Source organism: Chiloscyllium plagiosum, unplaced genomic scaffold (assembly GCF_037043375.1).
Source record: "Chiloscyllium plagiosum isolate Xiang-an unplaced genomic scaffold, Cpla_swu_hap1 HiC_scaffold_49, whole genome shotgun sequence".
NCBI classification, from domain to species: Eukaryota; Metazoa; Chordata; class Chondrichthyes; order Orectolobiformes; family Hemiscylliidae; genus Chiloscyllium; species Chiloscyllium plagiosum.
In genome coordinates this window covers 11,823,713-11,849,541 of record NW_028270187.1, presented here as the reverse complement: position 1 = coordinate 11,849,541, position 25,829 = coordinate 11,823,713, and the positions used below count along the sequence as shown (strand labels likewise).

General features: G+C 43.3%; 2 protein-coding genes across 10 annotated transcripts in view; both read right to left on the bottom strand.

Annotated features, from left to right (window-relative positions):
* LOC148135575 (histone H3) overlaps window positions 1–20,305 on the bottom strand; it is a 33,243-nt gene extending 12,938 nt beyond the window's left edge. The window contains exons 1-5 of one of the 9 annotated variants that reach the window (XM_087984574.1): window positions 17,955–20,305; window positions 17,572–17,653; window positions 11,652–11,733; window positions 3,828–3,989; window positions 745–2,978 (exon numbers count right to left, since the gene is read on the bottom strand). In XM_087984574.1, the coding sequence (XP_087840700.1) occupies window positions 18,927–19,337 (411 nt within the window). In that variant the 5' untranslated portion in view covers window positions 19,338–20,305 and the 3' untranslated portion in view covers window positions 745–2,978; window positions 3,828–3,989; window positions 11,652–11,733; window positions 17,572–17,653; window positions 17,955–18,926. Of the gene's footprint in view, window positions 1–732; window positions 2,979–3,827; window positions 5,423–11,651; window positions 11,734–17,571 lie in introns of those variants that run through there. The other 8 variants (XM_087984573.1, XM_087984576.1, XM_087984578.1 and 5 more) reach the window with 8 other exon arrangements.
* Window positions 20,306–20,606: 301 nt separating this feature from the next.
* Window positions 20,607–21,565, bottom strand: LOC148135574 (histone H1-like). Its single transcript, XM_087984569.1, has one exon. It carries the CDS (start codon window positions 21,282–21,284, stop codon window positions 20,607–20,609), a length of 678 nt encoding a protein of 225 aa, XP_087840695.1. The 5' UTR covers window positions 21,285–21,565.
* Window positions 21,566–25,829: the final 4,264 nt, after the last annotated feature.

Below are 25,829 nucleotides of genomic sequence, written 5' to 3'. Positions count from 1 at the left end.
CCGAATGGCCTTACTTCCACTCCTATGTCTTATGGTCTTAAGTTTTGAACAAATATTCACAAGGAGAGAGGCAGACTGGTTGAAGGATGGAATATCAGAACGCCCTGCTCAGGCAAGATTATAATGGAGTATTGACAATCAGAGATGCTAAAGAGGGCAGAATGAGTGGAATGCAGGTACCTCAGAGTGAGGAAGTGCAGGCAACAGAGGCAGGGAGCAACACAGCCCAATATGCAGATATCACAGAGTTATGGACTGGATATCAGTGATCAAGAGGGACGTTTGCAATTTTTAACTGGAGCAAATTTCTGCTCATGGAGGCAGTAGCTTAGTGGTATTATCTGAATACTATTAAACTAGGGATCCAGGTAATGTTTGGGGGCGATCTGGTTTTGATATCCACTATGACAGATGATGGAATTTGAATTCAATAAAAATCTGGAATTAAAAGGCTAACAATGACCTGGTTGAGTGTTGGAAAATCCCACCTGGTACACTGAAGTCCTTTAAAAGAAAGAAACCCTGTCCATACCCAGTCTGCTGTACGTGATTCTAGATCCACAGCAATGTGGTTGGCACTTAACTGCCCTGGATGAGCGAGTGATGCCCACATCCTGTGACTTAATAAGTCAGTAAAACATCCAGTGCTGTAGAATACACAGTCTGATAATTTAGCAACAGTGGAATAACGGAGACATTGAGTTGTCTGATGAGGTAGAATTGGGTAATGTCAGCAGAGGTGTGAAAACGAATACCATGCCTTTGGATGAGCTCACCTCATGGTGTCATGTGGTTGAGAACAGCAGGAGCCAGGGATAGGCTCCTCCCTTGGGGGTTACCAAGTTCTAGGTTTTTGGAAAGGAAAGGGAGTTTGGAAACAAGGCCATGTTGGTTTTCACTGGATGATGATGGTGGAATTAAAGTGACAGGGACCTTACCAGATGAGAGCAAGAACTGGTAACAATATCAGGGAATGGGAGGAGGCTGGATGTTTGGCCATTAAGTGGAAAAATGGTCAAGAGATGAGAAGTTGGTTCTCATGGACAGGAGGAGCTCCCAAGGTAGGAGAGGAGCTGGAGGAAGTTGAACATGAAGGACGCAGACAAGGTGGAATTTCAGAGACAGTTTCAGAGAAAGGAGGGACATGGAAGAAACAGCTGCTCAGATTATCTCAATCTGAACGACAAAGAAGCTCCGTGAGCTCTGTACAAGATGGAAGAGAGAGAAAGGGAAACTTTTCAAAAGGAAGTGCAAAGGACATTAGAAAGCGTTAGCAAACTGGGTGTTTCCCACAAATTTGATATAATTGACCTTTAATAAACACCTGTAACCAAGCTAGAATTTTCACAAGGTCAATTGAAAAAGACTGCAATGAATCAAATTGGATGCTGGATGTGATCAACAGCAAATTCCAACTCCTTCACTTATGGAAGTTACTTTGGCAGTTATGTAGTTAACTGATGCATGCTCGGGACCATATTACAGGGCTCCAGTAACAGATAATGATAGTGTATTGTGATAGGTTAGCTGAATCACTGGTTCATGAGTTTATGCTGAAGACAATGAGGTTATAATCTGATAGGTTAAGTGTGATGCAGGGAACCAGTGTGGCAGACGGTGATTAGTTTAGAAAGATAAAGCGAGCCAGCATGATTGGCTATGCTAATGTTATCCAATAAGCCCGGGAAGAACAACACCACATAGGACAAACAGGAAGACAGCTAATGATCCACATCCATGAACACCAACTAGCCACGAAACGACACGACCAGCTATCCTTAGTAGCCACACACGCAGATGACAAGCAACATGAATTCGACTGGGACAACACTACTATTATAGGACAAGCCAAACAGAGAACAGCCAGGGTATTCCTAGAGGCATGGCACTCATCCACAAATTCAATCAATAAGCACATCGACCTGGACCCAATATACCGACCACTGCAGCGGACAGCTGGAACTGACAACCGGAAGCGGCAGATTCAAACCACTACAAATGCAGGAGGAAAGATCACAGAAACGCTTCACAGGAGGCTCCCAAGCACTGAGGATGTCACCTAGACAGGGGACGAAACGTCTGCAACACAAATTCCCAGCTCGGTGAACAGAACCACAGCAACGAGCACCCGAGCTACAAATCTTCTCACAGACTTTGAACTGTGTGTTTAACACAAAGTGCATTTATTTCATTGTCATCCAGAAGAGTCATCCCTTTAACTGAGCTGGAGTTCATTAACTTCAGTAGAAACCTGCCACAGTGGACATCATTCAGTTATCAATTACAAAAATAATTAAGTTCTTTGACATAGCTCCATATCAGGTGGGACTTGAAACAAAATGTTCTGGCTGAGACTATGAAGCAGGGAGATGTTCACAGTAAAAACCAGGCACTGTCATTTCTCATGAATACGCTGGTGTTTCAGCAGCTTGGATTTCACAATGAATCTCTTCCCACAGTCAGTACAGCCTCTAACTTCAGAGAAATCGCTGGTGTTTTAACAGGTTGGATTTATGAGACAATCCTTTCCTGTTGTGTGAGCAGGTGAATGATCTCTCCCCAGTGTGGATCTGCTGGTGTTTAACGAAGTTGGACGACGGCTTGAACCCACACTCACAGTGAGAGCACATGAAGGGTCTTTCGTCACAGTGAGGATGTTGTTGGGATATCAGTGCCCCAGAGTTTTTAAAGCACCTCCTACATTCTAAGCATTTCAAAGGTCTGTTTTCTTTGTGAACTTGCTGGGGTTTCAGCAAGGTGGATGATCGAGTGAATCCTTTCCCAGACAGGGCAGATGATCTGCTGAAGACTTGTCCATATGTACAACACATGTACGGTTTCTCCCCCGCTGTGAATGGTGCTTTTTTCCTGCAAAACCCAATGATATTCAGACGACAATAAACTCGGCAGCTTGGTCAGATTGGGAAGTGATGCCTGGTTTTAAGTCTCCTCATTGCAAATCATCTTCTTCCAATACCCTGTGAAATTCATTGAAAACAAAAGGCAAATCAAGTGAGAACCCAGAAAAGAAGATGTTTAACACCATCAGATGCAACTCAACCCAGCAAGTCTGCTGTCACCATTCAGTGAGATCAGAGCTGATCCAATAATCTTCAGCTCAATTTTCCTGCCTTATGCCCCCACCCTTGAATTCCTTACTAATTGAAAATCTATTTATCTCAGCCTTGGACACACTGAGCAGCACAGCCTTTACAGGCCACTGCAGTATTCAGTACCCAAAGAGAAGGAATTCCTCCACATCTGTTTTTAATAGGTGATTCCTTACTCTGAGATTATGTCCTCAAGTCCTCAATTCTCAAATAAGTAGTAACAATCTACCAGAATCTACAATATCAAGCTCCTCAGAATCTTTCCATAAGGTCTTGTCTCATTCTTCTGAACTTCAATGAGTACAGAAGCAGTCTGCTCAAACTCATCTCCTGAGAAATTCCTCCCATATCCAGGATTAATCTACTGACTGCCTAATCTATGGACTGCCTTTCCCAAAACAAGGGACAAAAGCTATTGACAGGATTCCAAATGTGATCTCACTCGTGTCTTGTACAGTTTTAGCAAAACTTCCATTTTTCTACCCATTCCCTTTAAATAAAAGCCAACTTGACTATTTCCCTTCCTGAATACCCACTGAACCTGGATGCTAGTTTTTCATCTTTCAAGCAGAAGGACCCACAGTTCTGTGCTGCAGTTTTCACCTTGTTAAATAATATTCACCTCTCCTCGTCTTCCTGCCAAAATGCATATATTTTCCCACATTATATGCCACAGCTCTGGAAGGACTAGAATGAGAGGAGTTTTATCAACCATACCTTGAGCACAACCAGCCACTTTCACCACCATGAAGGACCGGGGAGCATGTGTATGTGACCAGCACTCCCTTGGAGATCCCTCCAACTCGCACAACGTCCCAACATCCAGTGCTGGATGAATAGAAATTGCCTCCAACTTAATCAAGAACTTGGGAGCAGAGTCTGTTCGAGAGAGATGTGAGGAATGACTTCAATATGAAAAGAGTGGAAAAGGTTGTTAGTTTTCAGTCTGAGACAGATAAACCTTTGTTCAATAAAGGTATTCAGGGATATGGGCCAAAGGCTGAACTCCACGCAGCAGCCATGAGTTCATTCAATAGTGGAACAGCTGAAAGGCCTACTTCTGATCCTTTGTTCACTAAAAGCTGCTGGCTTCAGTCCCTGTTACAAAACTTCCAAACTCCAACTGTATCGCCCCCTCAGGTAACTATCTGGACCAGGCTCTTCCCAACATTAAGGGAATATTGCACTTGGAGATTAGCTTTGAACCACAGACCCACATCCTCACCGTGACATTCTATTTCCATTTCAGTAACGTGGCCTGACTCCAACACAGTTTCAGCTCCAGGTGCTGAAAATCTCATCCAGTCCTTTGCAACCTCGAGACTGAATGACCCTAACACACTCCTGATCCACCTCCCACTTTCAACCTCCCTGTAATCTTGAGCTCATCCAACACCCCGCTGCCCATGTATTCGCTCACACTGGGTTTTGTTCCCCTCACCCTGAGCTCACTGACCTGAAGAGGTCGCAAGTTGAGGAAAAGCAACATTTTAACAAATTTCTTGTCCTTTTTTTTCAAATCCTTCTATGATAGTGATCACTTACATCTCTCATCTCTGCCAGCCACGCAATCTTTCAAGATATCTGCAATTACTTAATTTTGGCTTCTTGAGCATGGTCAATTAATCTCCCCAACAACAGTGGATGTTCTTTCAGCATGAAATGTTTAAAAATCAAGTTCAGCACCAAGTCATTGAAATGGAGGGGGCCAGACCAGGCGAGGTGTTGTAACTGCATGATGTCAGAGCTGGTGGACCCAATAGTGGTTCATAGCTACTGCAACCATAACAAGTGTTGGTTGAGGGATTCCAGCTCAGATTGTTGAGCTGAAGTCTGAGCTCCGAACACTTCCACACACCAGGGAGGGATCAGAGTTACCTGGATGCTCTGTTTCAGGAGGCATTAGATTAACTACCTCAAATCGATCAGTGGTCAGGGACAGAAGGGTGTGACTATAGTGAGGCAGGCAGAAGGAAGCAGAGGGTAGTGCTAAATGAGCCTCAGCCCATCAGCTTGTCGAACAGGTTTGAGATTCTTGCTCCCTTTGTGGATGAAAGTGGGGTCTGTAGGGAGAATGAGCAAACTGACCACAGCACTGTGGGAGAGGGAGCGATTCTAGAGGAAGGAGAAAAGTGAAATGCAAGTGTAATTGGAAACAGTGTAGTCAGGGGAATAGAGACTCTTCCCTGTTGCCAGAATCGAGAGTCCCGAAGGCAGATTTGCCTGCCTGGTGCCTGGCTTCACAATAGTCATCTGGGCTGCAGAGGAACGATCCAGTGGTCGATATAGACAGAAGGAGGGAAGAAGGTCTGCTGAAGGGATAAATTAAAAAACAGAATAAAAAATCTCTGGATTACTACTCGAGCCACAACGTCAGCAAGATTATAACAGTAAGATATGTGGGGCTGAACGACTGGTGTAGGAGAAAGGGGAGGTTTGAATTCACTGGAGATTGGAGACAGTACTGGGGAAGGATGGAACTGTTCCGATGGGACAGGCTACATGTGAATGATGCTGGGATCAGAGTCCTGGAGAATGGCATAACCAGGGCCTACATATTGGACTTTAAACTAAAACATGGTGGTTGTTTTTCAGCTGCGTGGAAAATTGTGGAAAAGTCAAAATGGGGAAGTGCTCAGCACAGGTTAAAGTTTCCACAACAAGAAATAGGACGGAAAGTACGGACAGGATCAGGAATCAGCAGATAAGGGGACACCTATGAGAAGTGGGACAATTAATGCAGGGCTGAGGGACTTGTAACTAAATACACACGGTCTACAGAACATGGTAAATCAGCTGGTACGCCAGACTGAACTTGGCATTCACAATGTTGTAGGTATCAGAGAAAAGGTTGCAGGGGGTTCAGGACTGGTAACTAATTATCCAAGCTATCGAAAAGGCAATGGGCAGAGTCAGAGGGGTTGCCTTGTTAGCAATAAATAAAATTAAATTGACAGCAAGAAGCAAAATAGAGTCAGAAGGTGTAGAATCCATAGTGTAGAGATCAAGACCCTCAAAGGGAAAAAGACCCCGAAGGAACTTGTGTATAAGCCATTAGCCATTGTCAGGATGTGGGGGAGAAAATACATCAGGAGACTATAAAAACATGTAAGGAACTGTTGCAATAATCATTGGGGACTTCAATATGCAGGTGGACTGGGAAAAACAGGTTGGTAGCGGTTCTCAAGCAAACGTGGAATTATCTCAGAAATGTTTTGTTTGGAGCAGTTTGTGGAAGAGCACACTCAGGAACAGGCGATTCTGGATTTAGTAAGGTGTAACGAGGGAGACTTGATTAGGGAGCTCAAAGTGAAGGAACTCCTAGGAGGCAGTGGCCATAACATAATAGAGTTCACCCTGCAGCTTGAGAGGGAGAAGATTGAATCAGAGGTAACGGGATGACAATTGGGTAAAGGTAACTATAAAGACATGTGGGTGGGGCTGGACAGAGTTGATTGGAAGGGAGAGCCAACCAGTGAAGACAGTGGATCAACGATGGCAGGAGTTTCTGGGTTAATTCAGGAGACATTGCAGAAATTCATCCCAAGGAAGAAGAAAAATACTAAGGAGAGGATGAGACAACCCTGGTTGACAGGGGAAGTCCGGGAGAGCATAAAGGCAACACAAGCAGCATATAGTGTGGTAAAGATTAGTGGAAGCCAGAAGATTGGGAAGTCTTTGAAAAACATAAATAACTTTAAGAAAAGGTGGGGACGGGGAAAGAGGTGAAATATGAGAGTAAGCGCGCTACAAATACAGAAGAGGGCTGCAGGCAATTTTCTTGGATATCTAAGCGGTTACGAAGAGACAAGAGTGGACATTGGACAGCTTGAAAACAATGCTGGAAAAGTAGTAATGGGGAACCACAGCATGGCAGAGGATCTGAAGAGGTACTTTCCATCAGTTTTAAACAGTGGAAGACACCAGCAACCGACCAGAACTTCAAGGGGATCTTGGGGACAGAAGTGAGTGCATTGGCCATTGGTAAGGGGAAGACGCTAAGCCGAAGGCGGATAAATCACCAAGACCGGATGGACTACACTCCAGATAACTGAAGGAGACAGCGGAGTAGATTGGAGAGGCATTGGTGATGATCTTTCAGAAAGCACTGGAGTCAGGCAGGGTCCCAGATGACTGGAAAATGGCTAATGCAACACGTGTTTAAGAAAGGGAGGCAGAGGCAGGAAACTATAGGCTACGTAGCTAGAATGTAGTCATTCCTAAGGTTTGAGAATCCCTTGTTTAGAATGAGGCTGCAGAGTACTTGAAAGTGCATGGTAAAATAGGGCAGAGTCAGCACGGCTTTTTTAAGGAGCGATCTTCCCTGATAAATCTGTTCAAATTCTTTGAGGAAGTAACAAGCAAGTTAGACAACACAGAGCCAGTGGGTGTAATCGATTTGCATTTCCAGAAGGCCTTTGATAAGGTACCACACAGCAGGCTGCTAAACAAGGTAAAGGCAGAGAATTGGCTGCTTGGCAGAAGGCAGAGAGTCAGGATAAAAGGGTCTTTTACAGAATGGCAGCCGGTGACTCATGGACTTCCACAGGGGTCAGTGTTGGGACCACAACTATTCATGTTATGCCTTAATGATCTGGACAAAGGAACTGAGGATATTCTTACACGTTTGCACATGGGATAGATGTCGGTGGAGAGGCAGGTAGTGCTGAGGAGGTGCAGAGGGTGTAGAAGGATTTGGACAGGCTGCAAGAGTGGACAAAGAAGTGACAGATGAAATACAATGTGGGAAATTGTGAGGTTATGCACTCTGGTAGAAGGAATAAAGATGTTGATAACATTCTGAACAGGGAAAGGCTTCAGAAATCTCAAAAGCAAGGGACCTTGGGAGTCCTAGTTCAGGAATTCTCTTAAGGTAAACTGGCAGGTTCAGAAGGCAGTTTGGAAGGCAAATGCCATTTTAACATTTATTTCAAGGAGGTTACAATACAAGAGCAGAGATGTACTGCTGAGGCTCTATTATCTCTGGTCAGACTGCATTTGGAATATTGTGAGCAGCTTTGGGCCCGTTATCTCGGGAAGGGTGTACTTGTGTTGGAGGGAGCCCAGCATATATTTACAAGAAAGACCACAGGATGATGGACTTGTCTGAAAAACAGCAATTGAAGATAACTCTGGGTCTGTATTCAATAGATTATAGAAGTACGAGGGGGATATAGGAAGGATAGAAAGGCAGTCAAAAGAGAAGGTGGAGTGGTGTTTTTGATTAAGGAAAACATTGCTGCTCTAACTAGAGAAAATATTTCTGAGAAAGACCATCCAGTGAAAATATCTGGGTTAAAATAAGAAGGGGATAATCACCATGATGGGACTGTACTATAGGCCCAACAGTCAGAAGGAAACTGAGGAACAAATATACACAGATTTCAGATATATGTAAGAATATAAAGGCTGTAATAGTCGGTTTTTACAAACATTGTCTGGAAGTACCATTGTGTTAAAGTCTTGGATGGGGAAGAGACTTTTAAAATTCGAAGAAAATTTCTTAATCAACATGTAAATGTTCTGAGAGAAGGAGCTTCATGTTCCAGGATACAAATGCTACAGGAAGCTTAGAAAGTGGGGGCGAGAGAGGAGGGGAGTGGCAGTTTTGATAAGGGATAGCATTACTACTGTACTTAGGGACGATATTCCTGGGAATATATCCAGGAAGTTATTTGGATGGTACTGAGAAATAAGAAAGGGATGGTCATCTTATTGGGATTGCATTATAGTCTCTCTGATAGTCATCAAGAAATTAAGAAACAAATTTGTAAGGAGATTTTAGTTCTCTGTAAGAATAATACGGTGGTTATGGTAGGGGATTTTAACATTCCAAATGTAGACAGGGACTGCTGTCGTGTTAAGGGTTTAGAAGGAGAGGAATTTATTAAGTGTGTACAAGGAAAGTTTCTGATTTAGTATGTGGATGTTCCTGCTAAAGAAGATGCAAAATTTGACCTCGTCCTGGGAAATAAGGCAAAGCAGGTGACTGAGGTGTCTGTGGGGGAGCAGTTTGGAGCCAGCAACCATAAATCTGTTTGTTTTTAAATAGTGATGGAAAAGGACAGACCGGATCTAAAAGCTGAAGTTCGAAATTGGAGGAAGGCTAATTTTGACAGCATTAGACAAGAACTTTCAAAAGCTGATTGGGGGCAGATGTTTGGAGGTAAAGTGAACGCTGGGAAATGGGAAGCCTTCAAACTGCGATAACAAGAGTCCAGAGTTAGTATATTCCTGTTTGGGTGAAAGGAAAGGCTGGTAGGTGTAGGGAATGTGGGATGACGAGAGAAATTGAGGTTTTGGTTAAGAAAAAATGAAGCATATGTCAGGTATAGACAGAAGAAATTGAGTGAATCCTCAGAGTATAAAGATCATAGGAATATCCTTAAGAGAGAAATCCTGAGGGCAAAAAGGGGACATGAGATAGCTTTGGCAAATAGAAGAAAGAAGAATGCAAAGAGTTTTTAGAAATAGATTAAGGACAAAACAGTCACTCGGGAGAGAATAGGGCCTCTCAAAGATCAGCAAGGCACCTGATGCGTGGAGCCGTAGGAGATGGGGAAGATACTAAATGAGTATTTTGCATCAGTGTTCACTGTGAAGGAGGACATGGAAGATAATAGAATGTGGGAAAATAGATAGCGACATGTTGAAAAATGTCCATATTACAGAGGAGAAAGTGCCGGATGTCTTGAAATGCATAAAAGTGGATAAATCCTCAAGACCTGATCAGATGCACCCTCGGATTCTGTAGGAAGGTAGGGAAGTGATTGCTGGGCACCTTGCTGAGATATTTTTATCATTGATAGTCGCAGGTGAGGTGCTGGATGACTGGAAGATTTTTAATGTGGTGTCACTATTTAAGAAAGGTGGTAAGGAAAAGCCAGGGAACTGTAGACCAGTGAGTCTGATATTGTTGGTGGGCAAAATGTTGGAGAAAATCCTGAGAGACAGGATTGACATGCATTTGGTAAGGCAAGGACTGCTTTGGGATAGTCAGCATGGCTTTGTGCATCGGAAAACATGTCATGAATTTGAATGAGTTGTTTTGAAGAAGTAACAAAGGACTGATGAGGTCAGAGTGGTGGCTGTGACCTATATGGCCTTCAGTAAGGTGTTCGAAGAGGTTCATCATGGGAGATTGTGTACCAAGGTTAGATTTCATGGTACTTGCTCGATGGTAGAAGATGGGGGTGGTGGTGGAAGAGAGCTGCTTTTCAGACTGGAGGGCTGTGACCAGTGGTGTGCCACCAGTATCAGTGTTGGATCCACTACTTTTTATCATTTATGTGAATGATTTGGATTTGAACATAGCAGGTATAGTTAATAAGTTTGCAGATGACACCAAAATTGGACAGCAAAGAAGGTTCCTTCAAAGTACAACAAGGTCTTGATCAGATGGGCCAATGGGCTGAGGAGTGGGAGATGGAGTTTTATTCAAATAAATCTGGGGTGCTATATTTTGGAAAGGCAAATCAGGGCAGGACTTGTACACTTAATGGTAAGATCGTGGGGAGTGTTGCTGAACAAAGAGACCTTGGAATGCAGGTTCATAGCTCTTTGAAAGTGGAGTCACAAGTAGATAGGACAGTGAAGGCGGCATTTTGTACGTTTTCTTCATTGGTAAGTGCATCGAGTATAGGAGTTGGGAGGTCATGTTGTGGCTGTGCAGGTCATTGCTGAGGTTAGTTTTGGAATAGTACATGCAATACTGGTCTCCTTCGTATTGGAAGGATATTGTGAAATGTTGAAGGGTTCAGAAAAGATTTAGATTAGATTAGATTACTTACAGTGTGGAAACAGCCCAACAAGTCCACACCGACCCGCCGAAGCGTAACCCACCCATACCCCTACATTTACCCCTTTACCTAACACTACGGGCAATTTAGCATGGCCAATTCACCTGACTTGCACATCTTTGGAATGTGGGAGGAAATTTACAAGGAATTTGTCAGGGTTGGACGATTTGAGCTTTAGAGTGAGGCTGAACACATAGAGGTTTATAAAATCATGAGGGACAATGTCTCTTCCCTGAGTTGGGGGAGTACAAAACTAGAGGCATAGGTTTAAGGTAAATGGGGAAAAATTTTAAATGGATCTAAGCGGCAACTTTTTCACGCATAAGATGGTATGAGTAAGGAATGAGCTGCCAGAGGAAGTGGAGGAAGCTGGTACAATTACAACATTTAAAAGGCATCTGGATGGGTCTATGAATAGGAAGGTTCAAAGGGATATGGGTCAAGTGCTGGCAAATGGGACTAGATTAGTTTCTGACATCTGGTTGGCATGGATGAGTAGGACCAAAGAGTCTGCTTCAGTGCTGTACGTCTCGATGACTCAATGGCTGTGAATGATAACATTTCTTGGAAATCAGGTGATGTGAATTGAGAATGGAGAGGGATAAAAAAAGTTATAATTACTTGGTGGTATTTGACTATTCTTGTGAAAACTTTTCTCTAGAAATTGAATTCCATGTGTATCTAATTCAACTGCTCTGTGACTGTAGAAAGTATGTTTTTCAGTCTGACAGCGATAACATACCTGCTGTTTGTTAGAAGGAACTGATCACACTTGGCTTCGTACCGAGGGGATGTTACATTGTCTTGCTCCTTCATGTAATTGTCTGGAAGAAGAGAGAAGAGACATCCCCTGTAAGTCAACATTAAGTGAGTTTGACAGTATCAAACCTTTCAATGTAATATTCATTTTATAATCATGAGGCTGTGTTTCTTTCAAGTCAGCATTTCAAAAAGAACTACAGGTCTGACATGAGTTGCTCTTTGTCTGGTGATTGTAACAAAAGAAATCTATACCAATTCACTGAGAACCAGCTACTAACCAATATCTCTACAGCTCCACAATGGGGCTACCCAATACAAGTTTGTATAGGGACTTGAGAGTTTCCTTATCAATCCATACCTGTCAGTTCCTGCGAGGTGAACGTGGGAGTACGGCTGTCAACCTATACCTGTCAGTATAGGCCGTGCAAATGTGAGAGTTAATATAGTTATCAATCTCTCCCTGTCACTCTCTGCAATGTCCAAAATGTATTTTACGAGAGAGTGACAGGGACAGATTGATAACTACATTCATACATTCACATAGTATAAACTGACAGGTATAGATTGATAACTGAACTCATATCCACATAGTAGAAACTGGCAGAGACTGATTGATAATACATTTTAAATAAATAGGGTCAGTCCCTATGTGCTTCACTGATGGGGATGTGCGAGTTTACTTATCAATATACCTGTCAGTTTCTGTCGTTGTGAATGTGTGAATTTACTTAACAATCTTTCCCTAACAGTTTCTGCTGTGTATCTGACAGTGTAGTTATCAACCTGAACCTGTCAGTTTCAGCTTTGAGAATGGGTGTGTCATTCTCAGTATCTCCCTGCCAGTTTCTGCTGTATGAATATTAAATGCAGTTATCAATTTGTACCTGTCAATATCTTCTGTGTGAATGGAGATATTGATCTCCACCTGTCAGTTTCAGCTATAATCAATTTCTCAGTGCAATTATCAAACAGTACCTGTCGGGTTTTGCTATTTGACACCAGAGTGTCATTGTCAATCTGTTTTTACTACATCAGTTTGAGAGAGTCAATACCAATCTGGCCCTGTCAATATGTGACTAGTACAGTTATCATTCTCTACCTGTCAATTTCTTCTTTGTCAAAGTGAGAGTGTAATTATCAATCTGTACCTTTCAGACTCTGCTGTGTGAATACATAAATATAGTTATCAATCTATAGCTGTCAGTTTCTGCTCGGTGAATATGTCTGTGTAATTGTCAATTCCTGCCATTTTATGCTATGTGTATGTGTGAGCTGAGCTTTCATCTGTCACTATCAATTTCTGCTTTGTGAAGAAGAGATTTTAGTTATCAATCCTTCCTGTCAGGTACTGTAATGTCAGGGTTTGAATGTTTATTCATCTTTTCCTGTCAGGTTGTGTGACTGTAGCTATCAACCTGTACCTCTCAGATTCTGTGACATGTGAGCGTAGTTATCCACTTGATTTGATCTGATTTATTATTGTCACATGTACAGAGATACAATGAAAAGTATTGTTTTGAGTGCCTTACAGGCAGATTATATCATACAAAGTGCATTAGAGCAATAGAACAGAATCTGGACTCAGTGTTAATGGTACAGAGAGAGAGAGAATAACATTAAAATTTGAGAGGTCCATTCAAAAATCTAATAACAGCATAGAATCAATTCTTGAAACTGTTGGACGGTATATTCAAACTTCGGTATTTTCTACCTGACAGATCAGGGTGGAGGAGCACAGAACCGGGGTCAGATGGGTCTTTGATTATGTTGGTTGCTTTCCCAACACAGGCGGAAGTATAAATGGAGCCTTTGAATGGAAGGCTGCTTTCAGTGATGGATTGGGCTTTGTTCACAACTGACTGTAATTGCTTGTGCTCTTGGGCAGAACAGTGGCCATACCACACTGTGACACATCCAGATAGGTGGTGCATCGATAAAAAATTGCAGAGTCTTTATAGACACAGTGAATTTCCTTAGCCTCCTGAGGATATCTTCTTGGTGAATATGTTTGGGTAATTGTCAATCTAAACCTGCCAGTTTCTGCTATGTGAATAGGAGAAGTTAGTTTTTAACAGTCCCTGTCAGGTTTTGCTTTGTGAAAGTTTAGTTAAGTTTAATTAAGAATCCTTCCCAATCAGGGTCCGAATTGTAAATGTGAGTGTATTTATCAATGTTTGCCTGACAAATTTTATTTTGTGAACATGTGAATGTGGTTATCAATTTTCCCTGGTAGTTTCTGCTCTGTGAATATGAAAACGTAGTTATTAATCTCTAAATGAAAACCAAAAGAACTGCAGATGCTGGAAATCAGAAACAAAATCAACTTGCTGGAAAAGCTCAGCAGGTCTGACAGAGTCTGTGGACAGAAATCAAAGTTAAAATTTCCAGTCCAGTAACCCTTCCTGAGAACTGATGGAAGCCAGGAAATGATTAGTTTTTCTGCCGAAGGTAGGGTATGTTGAAGGGTCAGGAGTAACTGGTAGATGGATATAGAATCCAAAGATCATGGTCAGACAAGGAAGGTGACTCACTATTAACAGGGACTGTTAGTGACTGTTGGTGTATAATAGCAGACCTTGTGATAACAAGGCCGGTGTGAGAGGTTCTGGGTAATGACATGGGAAAGCTCTCGCCCTAAAGTTGTAGAAGTCAGTATTGGGTCCAGAAGGCTGTTGTGTTCCCAACCAGAAAATGAGGTACTATTCTTCCAGCTTGCACTGAGCTTTAGCTGGAGCTCTGCAGCAAGCCCGAGGCAGAGATGTTCATCAGGGGATTGGTGGTGTGTTGAAGTGGCAGGCAAGTGGAAGCTCAGGGTCTTGTTTTCTGGACAGAATGTAGGTGTTTGGCAAAGTGGACACCCAATCTACACTCAGTTTTCCCAGAATAGAGAAGACCATGTAGCAGCTAGGAAAATGCACACACTCAGTTCTGAGGAAGGGTCACTAGACCTCAAATGTAACTCTGATTTCTTCTGTTATCAATCTCTACCTGTCAGTTTCTCCTGTGAATATGAGAAAGTCATTATCAAACCGTACATGTCAATTTAAGTAATTTGAAAGTGTTATCAATCTGTTCCAATAAGTTTCTGCTTTGTGAATGAGAATATCTTCCACTGAAATGTCCTGCCACGTGCATTTGAGTGTGATTGACCAATCTGTCCCTGTTATATTCTGCTCTGTGTAACTCAGGATGTAGGTGTGAATCTGTATTTGTCAACGTTTCGTTTATACATGTGCAAATGCATTTATCAGATTGTACCTGCCAGTGTTTTTGAAGTGTGTGTGGTGGTTTGGGGGTGTGTGTTTAAGTATCATGCTCTCCCGTTCAGTTTCTGCAGAGTGAATGTGTGTGAGGAGCCATCAATCTCCGCCTGTCAATTTTTGTTGTTCAAAGTTGGGGGAGAATATTTGTAGCTCGGGTGCTCGTTGCTGTGGTTCTGATCGCCGAGCTGGGAATTTGTGTTGCAGACGTTTCGTCCCCGGTCTAGGTGACATCCTCAGTGCTTGGGAGCCTCCTGTGAAGTGCTTCTGTGATGTTTCCTCCGGCATTTATAGTGATTTGTACCTGCCGCTTCCGGTTGTCAGTTCCAGCTTTCCGCTGCAGTGGCCGGTATATTGGGTGCAGCGGACAGCTGGAACTGACAACCGGAAGCGGCAGGTACAAATCACTATAAATGCCGGAGGAAACATCACAGAAGCGCTTCACAGGAGGCCCCCAAGCACTAAGGATGTCACCTAGACAGGGGATGAAACGTCTGCAACACAAATTCCCAGCTCGGCGAACAGAACCACAACAGTTTTTGTTGTGTCCACATGAGAATTCACGAATTGAGCTAACCTTGTCAGTTTGTGCTGTGTGACCGAACATCAAGTGCTCAATCAGTACCAGTCACTTTTAACTCTCATGTATCAAAAGTTGCTTAATTCACTGACAGCCAATAATATTCTATGAGTCCAGTGATGTCAAGGAATCTATTCTTGTTTGCCATCTGGTTCACTAATGTCCTTTAAGAAAAGGAGCTGCCATCCTTACTTGGTCTGGCCTACATGTGTCTCCAGACCCACAGCAATGTGGCTGACACATAACTATCCCCTGGGAGTGAGGGATGGGCAATAAATGCTGGCCTCGCCAGTGATTCTCTCATCCCATGAATGAAATTAGGAAAAATAATTCTCTGTGACGGTGATTGATTCTGTGATAGATTTTAGGGTGTTGTGATTGGGACTTAAACTCTTCTGCATTATGTCATTTATGGTAGAGTCACAGAATTGATCCAGCCATTCGGCCAATTTATGTCCAGACTGGGACATTCTGTTCTTCACCCGTTCTCCATACTAGTTTCCATTAACTGTTGGGATTCTGAACTTCATCCACTCATTGACAGTATCTCTATCTAAATGCTAATTTGAGATTATTTCTGCACTTACCTGTCTTTGATAACTATAGTGCCAGTTTTGTTCTGTGGGCAATAGCATCAGGTAGAGTATGTGGATCTCATTTTCTTTCCATGTTCAGTTGTGTTTTTTTGGTCTGAGTTTAGGATAAACTTGATCAATATTCACTAACCTATTGTGTTGCCGGATTAATGTTATCTTTGCCATGAATCTGAATTTTATTGCATTCAGACTTTTAAAAAAATATTTTATGTATGTAGTAATCTTTATCAGTTGCGGCTGGACACTAAGATATAACATCTGATGCTAACTGAAGCGATTAATGATTTGGTGAATCAATTTATAACTGTCCATATTTGGAAATATCTGGGCATAAATTTCATTTTTTTTCCCCTTTCAGCATTAACTGGCTGTGTGTGAGTGAGTTTTCTGTTGTGCTGCCAATCTGTATCACTTGAAAGGAGTGGCACTAGTCTATATCATACTGACACTTTTTTTATGTTGCCTTGTGTTTCCCGTTCTGCATGTCATGATCTGATACACCTTATGAGGTGGGTTTAATGCCTTATAAATCAGTGTTTCATATATTAAAAAAAGTATGGAAATGCTTCTGCATTACTCAGGCCCTCAACCAGAATGTGAGAGTGTGGAGAAAATGTGTGTTCATCAGCACCAGGCTCAGTGTGAGAATGAGATTCACTCACTCTCTGATACTAGATATCAATGTGCTCCTTATTCTTGGTTATTGTGTTTCACTGTGCTAGTGTCATCCAAATTGAAACATGTCACTTTTAGTAACTGCTATTGTACTTCAGGTGTTCAAACTTCTGCTACTTGACATGAATGAGGTACTATCCATTGCCACTGGAGTCAGCTCCTGTCAGTGAAAGTGGATGTGTTTGTATATCTGTTAATCTCTGGCATTGCACATGTAGTTCAATAATGTCCACAGCCAGTGTTCTTTAGCTTTAGTGCCTGTAGGATCCATGGACAAATGTACATGCAACACATTGCAGCAGAAAAGCATCTGTGCTCAGAGGTTTATTTGGAATTTACACTGTTTAGTTGTTGTGCCTTTCACATAGGACTTCTATTTATCAAAAGATTAATTTTGTCCGTCTCAGTTACTGATAATGCCAAAGTTTCCTTCTGTATCTTCAGAAATCCTTGCTGTAACAATGTAACAGAATGATTTGTTTGTTCACCTTTAAAATTGCCTTCATTACATGTGGAGTTAATACAGTTCCTAATATATATTTCATAAGAAGATACAATCTATCCCTCTTCTGATGTTGCAAATGATAATTGACTAAGTATCGTGGCATTTATTGGAACTGAGCTGTTGTACATTGAGTATAGGGCGAAATCAAAAAAAAAAATATTGCATCATTTGTGTTTGACTCTTGGATTGAATGTGTACCTCTGGAAATTGAGCTCACTGTGTATCTGACTCAATCCACTCTGACTGTGGAAAGGATGTTCTCCAATCTGACAACAGTAACATACCTGCTGGTTGGTAGAAGCAGATGTTCACACTTGGCTTTGTACTGAGGGAATATTACATTGTCTTGGTCCATCAATCATTTGCCTGGAGGAAGACAAGAGGAATATTTTCTGTAAATCACCATCAGCTAAATAGAAAGACATCAACTGATCAATGAAATATTCAGGTCAGGTCATGATCGTGATAATTCTTTGTTTTTAAACAGGGCAAGGTGAACAGAGCAAGGACTGGTTACACTCTAGCTCTGAGCCCCTTCCAGTCTTTGTTTTTCTGTTTGCGAAATTCTAAAAAAATTTACTAAGGTACAAAAACTAACCAACATCTGCAAGTTCAATATTCAGCTCCCAATACATTAACTGTTGAAGGAAGAACAACAGGCTCTCACATTTAGATATACTGTCCTTTAATGACATACTATTCAATGTCTTTTCGCAACAAACAGCATGAAATAGATGCTAAACAATGAATTCCCATCAGAGTTTAGGGGATTGTAAACCACAAGAATGTCCCACAGCAGCTTCTTCCCGCTCTGCCTCCCTCAGCAGGCCCACACACAGCCCGAGAAAGGCCTCTCTCTTCCCCCCAGCCCGCTCACTCCAAGTTCCGGGACCAGTTCCTGCTCCGCTCGGCCTCTTTCCTGAAGAAGGGCCTGTGCCCGAAACGTCGATTCTCCTGTTCCCTAGATGCTGCCTGACCTGCTGCGCTTTTCCAGCAACACATTTCCATCATTAAAATAATACATAAAGACGGCGTTCGTTATTAATGCGTTCACGCCGAAGAACGTTCATGAAATCCTCACAGGGCTGAATGAGAGTGTTGGTTCTCTCCGAAGACAATCTCGAATGCTTCAAATAGGTTCGAGACTCATTACCCGAAAGAAAAATTGCAAATTAATGACTAAATACGAATGCATTGTTTTGCGTAAAGCTCCCTTCTCTGATCTACATTTCGGCAGGATTTTCAAATTTGAAAGAAAACGGTTGATGATTTGGCGCCATGTTTTCCCGCCAGCTTCCTCAGCAATGATCATACCAGCTGTAACTGGTGGGAACACCAAGGGAGACAGTGAGGATAAAGGGGATGTAATCCGGAATTAATACTGCACTACTATATGAAAATTACATAACATTCACAGCAGCGCCTATTCTAGTCACTGCTGCTTGTGGGAACTGTCTTCAACCAACTCCCATGGAATGTATTACTGACGTCACGCCCCCCACTTGAATATTATTCAAAGCCATTTTCCAACGTCTGCGATCGCTTCCCGCTCTCTCTGGATGGTTTAGTGGCTCTGAAAAGAGCCGTTGTGTTTTACTCTCTCTCTCGGGGTGAATGTGCAGGGCCGGCTATGCTCCGTTTAGGCGCGCTCCCCGCGGATCCGGCGGGCCAGCTGGATGTCTTTGGGCATGATGGTGACCCGCTTGGCGTGGATGGCACACAGGTTGGTGTCCTCAAACAGTCCCACCAGGTAAGCCTCGCTGGCCTCCTGCAGGGCCATCACCGCCGAGCTCTGGAAGCGCAGGTCGGTCTTGAAGTCCTGAGCGATCTCTCGCACCAGGCGCTGGAAGGGCAGTTTGCGGATCAGCAGCTCGGTGGATTTCTGGTAGCGGCGGATCTCCCGCAGAGCCACCGTGCCGGGCCTGTAGCGATGAGGCTTCTTCACTCCGCCCGTGGCCGGAGCGCTCTTGCGGGCCGCTTTGGTCGCCAGCTGCTTGCGAGGAGCTTTCCCTCCGGTGGATTTGCGCGCTGTCTGCTTGGTCCGAGCCATTCTCCTCAACTCGCAGTTACACACAGACACAGGCTGCTGCTGTCAATGCTGAGGCTGCTGCGGTGCTCCCTGTTTAAGGGAACGGCGAGCCCGCCCTAGAGCTGGGATTGGATACAGCCCTGTCCCTCAACCCACAGAGAAACAGCTCCGGATGGAAAAGAACAGGCAGGAAAAGAATTGTTGGAGTCTGATTGGTTCACTGGAAACGACAGTTGGTCAGTTTCTAAATGCCCACTGAATTCACCCTCACAAACCTTGAGATTAAAGTAACCATTAAAACGCAAAAACGCCATCCGTCCGGAACTAAGATAAAATTTACTATTTTATAGCAACTCCTTAAAACCTCGTTAGCAGTCAGCTTTGACAGGAGGCGTGAGCATTGCCTGATCTGTCCGTAACAGGCAGGAGGAAAAGGCGGGGTTTAAAACAGCCAGACAAACTGAACAACCGAACGTTTACCCGCCGTGAATGAGTCGAAATAACCCCGCCAATTTAAACATCTTAAAAGCTAATGCAGTATACACCGATAAAAGGACAGAATCTCACTTTATGATTAGATTACCCACAGCGTGGAGACAGGCCCTTCGGCCCAATAAGTCCACATAGACCCATTCCCCTACATTTACCCCTGACTAATCCACCTAACACTACAGGCAATTTAGCACAGCCAATTCACCTGACATGCACATCTTTGGACTGTTGGAGGAAACCGGAGCATCCAGAGGAAACCCACGCAGGCACGGGGAGAATGTGCAAACTCCACACAGACGTCCTTGGCGCTGAGGCAGCAGTGCTAACCTCTGAGCCACCGTGCTACCCCTGGGATTTTTTTTGTTACCCCCAGATTGTAATTAGCCCGAAGACAATGTGGAATTGCTACCTGAACAGTCTGTAACAGGCAGATGGAAGGAACACGCAATGAAAACATCCGCAGGGTCTCAGAATCAAAACTGAACAAAGTAACATTCCTGAACGGGTCAATGAAATAAAGATAGTACAATGTCACATTCGTGACGCGAAGTGAAACAACCAGATGGAGATCAATAAACCCTCCCTATATGATACCTTCCCCATTCACAGGTCTCAGCTCTCGTAAACCATGGCATGTGTGTGTATTTGAGTTATTCAGATCAAATAATATCTAAGGTAGGTCTGCGCTCGGCACCGGGACACGGAACATTTGATTCGGGCTCAGCTCTTTCCTGAGAGATGTGGGTGGCTCTGACAAGAGCCTTTGGGTTCAGACGGTTACATATTACACTGACAGGTTCATTTTTTTGCTGCTGTCTTGGTCACTTTTGCTTTGGGCTTGGCCTTGCTTTTAGCCGGTTTGCTGAGGGGTTTGGGGGGTTTAGGGCCCTTGGCCTTTTTCACCTTCTTCACGGGAGTCCGTTTCTTTGGCGCTGCTTTGCTCACCGCTTTCTTTGGCGGTGCCGTCTTCTTGCCGCTCGCTTTCTTGGCTGGGGATTTCTTGGTTGTCGCTCTCTTGGCTGGGGATTTCTTGGCTGTCGCCTTCTTGGTCTGGGATTTCTTTGCTGTCGCCTTCTTGGACGGTGATTTCTTCACGGCCGGTTTCTTGGCGGCTGATGTTCCCGCCTTCTTTCCCGCTTTTGCCTTGACTGGATTCTTAGGGAGTTTGAAGGAGCCGGAGACGCCCTGGCCCTTGACCAGAACAAGGGAGCCGTTCGCCAGGCACCTCCTGATACTCATCTTGATCTGTGCGTTTCGCGTTCCCACATCGATCCCGCTTCTCTCCAGCGCCTTCTTTATAGCGGACAGAGACGCCCCTCTGCGATCCTTGATATCCCCGACACCCTTCAGAATCAGCTCTCCCAACCCGGGACCGGGTGTTTTCTTCCTGGAAGCCGCCGCCTTCTTCTTGGGAGCCTTGGCTTTGGTGGGAGCGGCGGCTGGAGGAGCCGTTTCGGCGGCTGCACTGTCGCTCATGTTGAGAACTCTGCGCTGAATCTTTCTCTGGGACAGTTTGAACTCGGTCAGCAATGAAGCTACTGGGGGCGGCACTGAGCAACTTCAAGGCAGCGAGCGGACGGCGCAGGGACAACCTGCCGTCAGCTCCCTGCTCCTGCTGCCTCTCTGTGTTTCTCTAACGGCCTAAACTCTCCGATTCCTCTGAAATTCCGCATTTTCAGAGAGCCAGGCTCGATCGCTCCTGACCCTGACACGGTAAAGTTTGCGACTGAAAAGTTTTCACTCGAATAGAGGGCTCCGCTGTTGAGTTAAACTCATTTTGCTGCCGCACAGATCGAGCTTTTTGAGCTGAGCGCTGACATTGTCGGTACTTTTAGACTAAAATCTTGAAATCAACAAATACATTGTCTTAAATTCTACCTTTGGGGTCTATTGGGGGAGCCGGGGAATAAGTTGAATTGAAAATGTTTTTGATTTTCACAAGAGAGACCCAGAAATATCATAATATTCGCGGACACACAAACACAGTTACGTTCGACTTACCGTCCGCCCTTTTCCGACAGCCTCTCTGACACAGTATTCACATTCACACAGTCACACGCCAGAAATATCACCAAATGTAAGTGTGGAAGGATAGAATGTCTCCTCCTTTCAGCCTTTGCTGCGGTGTCCAGGGAGTTAGTTGTAGTTTTTCTCCTCAGTAGCTGTTGCACTCTCATCAGCTCTATTGTTTACATCCTCAAAGATGGCCAGTCAGTTTGCCAAGCTTAGAAGTTTCCTGAAGAAGGGCCTGTGCCCGAAACGTCGAATCTCCTGTTCCCTGGATGCTGCCTGACCTGCTGTGCTGTTCCAGCAATAAAGTTTCAACTTTGATCTCCAGCATCTGCAGACCTCACTTTCTCCTCGAAGCTTAGAAGACAGAACAGTGTGCACTGGAACAGGCCCTTCATGTTCATGCTGATTCTAGCAGATCCTGAATACTGTTTTGTCAAATGCTTCGCAATTGAAGCTTTCATTTTGATATTTTTTCCCTGACTGGCCTATAGTTCATAATTTTATATTTACCACCCTTTTCGATTGGATTGCTTACACGAGCTAGCCCCCAATCTGTGTAAATTATTGCAGAGCTTGTAGAATCTTGGAACATGACCATCCCTGCATCCAGTATTACTCAGCCCATTACATCTGGGACGTAGATGATCAAGGCCTGGTGTTTCCCAACCTTCAATCCTATCCACTGTCCCAACTCATTTCCCAAATAATACTGATTTGGTTCAGTTCTTCCCTCTCACTAAACTCTCCAATACCACTACTGTGTTAGTTGTGTGAATATTTGTGAACAGAGAACAATAGTATGTTTGCGATTTTTGAGACATTTTCATTCCGCATTTTGAACTCCCCTCTTTAATGTTGTAAGTGGCATGTGGTCCTCTTTGCCAACCTATTTATGTTCATTTCTCTCTTTACACATTTATTAGTGTTTTAGCAGTATTTTAAATGGTTTCCACAACATTGCTCTTTTCTTCATTTGTTCTTTGTTAGTTAAATCCCTATTAGCAGTCATTTGTTAAATCTGGATCTGTTTGCAGCCTTCTCGTCTCGCTATATTCCCAAATTGTAGGCCTTTTCTTTGGACAATAAACTATCTTAAATAGTCATTTCAAGTTTCACAACATTCTTTTTTATAGGAAAGAGACCAGAATTGCACATAATATTCCAAAAGTGGCATTACCAATGTTCTGTACACCCATAACATGTTCTCTTAAGTCACATACTCAAAGCTCTGACCAGTAAAGGAAAACATAAATGCCTTCGTTGCTATCCTATCTAACTATAACTCCATGTTCAAGCAACAATGAACCCACATTCCAACGTCTGTTTGTTCAGCAACACTCCACAGGAACTTAATATTAAGTGTGTAAGTCCTGCCCTGATTTGCCTTTCCAAATTGCAGCACCTCATATTAATTTAAATTGAACTCAATATGCCACTCCTGAGTCCAGTGGCCCATCTGATCGAGATCCTGCTGCATTCTGAGGTAGCCTTCTTTGCTGTTTAGTACACCTACAAATTTTGTGTAATCTGCAAACTTACTAACAATAACTGGAACCTCACATCCAAATCATTCATAATAATGTGGAGGTGCTGGTGCTGGACTGCGGTGTGCAAAGTTAAAAATGACAACATCAGGTTATAGTCCAACAGGTTTATTTGGAAGTACAAGCTTTCTAAATACAGACTCCTGATGGAGGAGCAGCAGTCTGAAAGTTTGTATTTCTAAATGAACCTGTTGGAATATAGCTCAAAATGTGTTGCTGGAAAAGCGCAGTAGGTCAGGCAGCATCCAAGGAACAGGGGAATCGACGTTTCGGGCACAAGCCCTTCTTCCTGAAGTCCTCACTTTCTCCTGTTGGAATATAACCTGGTGTTCTATCATTTATTAACTAAAATCATTTATATAAATGATGAAAAGCAGTGGACTCAGCAGTGATCCTTGTAACACATCACTTGTCACAGGCCTCCACTCTGAAAAGCATCCCTCCACCACCATCCTCTGTCTTCTACCTTCAAACAAGTTCTGTATCCAAATGGCTAGTTCTCCCTGTATTCCATGTGATCCAATCTTGCTAATCAATTTCCCATGGGGAGCTTTGTCAAACGCCTTACTGAAGGCCATTTAGATCACATCCACCACTTTGCCCTCATCAGTCCTCTTCCTTACCGATTCAAAAAAACTCAGTTGAGTTAGTGATACATGACTTCCCATGCAGAAAGCCATGTTGACTACCCCTCATCAATCCTGTCCTTTCAGAAAGATGTAATCCTGTCTCTCACAATTCCCTCAACTGTTTGCCTACTGTTGATGTTATGCTCACTGTTCAATAGTTCCCTGACTTTTCCTTGCCCCTTTTCTTAAATAGTGGCACCACATTAGCCAGCCTCCAGTCTTTTTGCACTTCACCTGTGACTGTGACTTTGCTGAGATACGAATATCTCAGCAAAGGGCCTAACAATCACTTCCCTAGCTTATCATCATGTTCCAGGTCCACCTGATCAGGTGCTCTTGCTTTATCCACCTTTTCTGTTTAAAATCATCCAGCAGCACCTCCTCTGTATTATGGACATTTTATAAGATGTCACTATTTGTTTCCCCATGCTCTATATCTTCCATTTCATTCTCCTCCGTAAGTACTCGCTTAGTATCTCCCACTTTTCCTATTCTTCTACACATAGGCTGCCTTGCTAATCTTTGCTGGGCCCTCTTCTTTCCCTGGTTACCATTTTGACCTTCATGTATTTATAAAATCTATTTGAATTCTCCTTAACACTATTTGCCAAAGCTATGTTATGTCCCTTTTTTGCCCTCCTCATTTCCTCCTTAAGTATATCCCTACTGCCTTTATACTCTTCGAAGGATTCACTCAACCTCTCCTGTATTTAACTAATATATGCTTCCTTCTTATTTGGACCAAAACCTCAACATCTTTTCTCATGCAGCATTTCCTACACCTACCAGTCATACCTTTCACATGAACAGGAACATACTGTCTCTGTACCCTCATTTTCTCATTTTTGAAGGCTTTCCATTTTTCAGCCATCACTTTGCCTGTGAACATCTGCCCTCGGTCAACTTTTGAAAGTTTTTGCACAATACTCTCAAAATTGGCCTTCCTCCAAATTAGAAATTTAACTTTTAGATCTGGTCGATCCTTTTCCATCAGAGTTTTAAAACTAATAAAATTATAGTTGTTGGCCCCAAAGTGCTCCCCCACTGACACATCATTATATCACAAGAGTAGGTCAAGATTTGCACCTTGTCTAGACGATGCATTCACATACTGAATCAGAAACTTTTTTTGTACACACTTCAGAAATTCCTTTCTGTCTAAACCATTAACAATATGGCAGCCATGATCTATGTTTGGAATGTTAAAACCCCTCACCATAACCACACCATTATTCTTGCAGATCTAAGATCTCCTGACAAATTTGTTTCTCAATTTCCTGCTGACTGTTAGGGTGTCTACAGTCCAATCCCAATAAGGTGATCAAACCCTTTCTTATTTCTCATTTCCCCATCCAAATAATTTCCATGGACATAAGCCCAGGAATATCTTCCCCCAGTAAAGGTGTGATCTTATCTCTTACCAAACATATCACGCCCCATTTTCTCTTGCTGACCCCTCCCCCCATTCTTCCTATAACAATTGATTCCTGGAACATTAAGCTGCCAGTTGTGTCATCACCAAACCATGCCTCTGTAGTTGCTATGATATCCCAATTCCAATCCCATTTTCCTAACCATGTCCTGAGTTCATCCTCCTCCCCCGTTAGGCCTCTTGCATTGAAATAAATGCTGTTTAAGTTATCAATCCAACCTCATTCTCTTCTATGTTCCTGTCTGCCCTGGGTGTTTGACTTACCGACTACCAGCCTCAGATTGATATCTTTGTTCACTATCTCCCCGGTTCCCACTGACCTCACCCCATACCCACACCTTACTAGGTATCCCCTCCCCAGTACCTCAAGGAAGTGACCCTGCCAATATAGTAGATCCCTTTC

Coding starts and splice junctions, on each gene's coding strand:
- LOC148135574 (XM_087984569.1), bottom strand. CDS start 21,284: ATGAGCGACAGTGCAGCCGCCGAAACGGCTCCTCCAGCCGCCGCTCCC.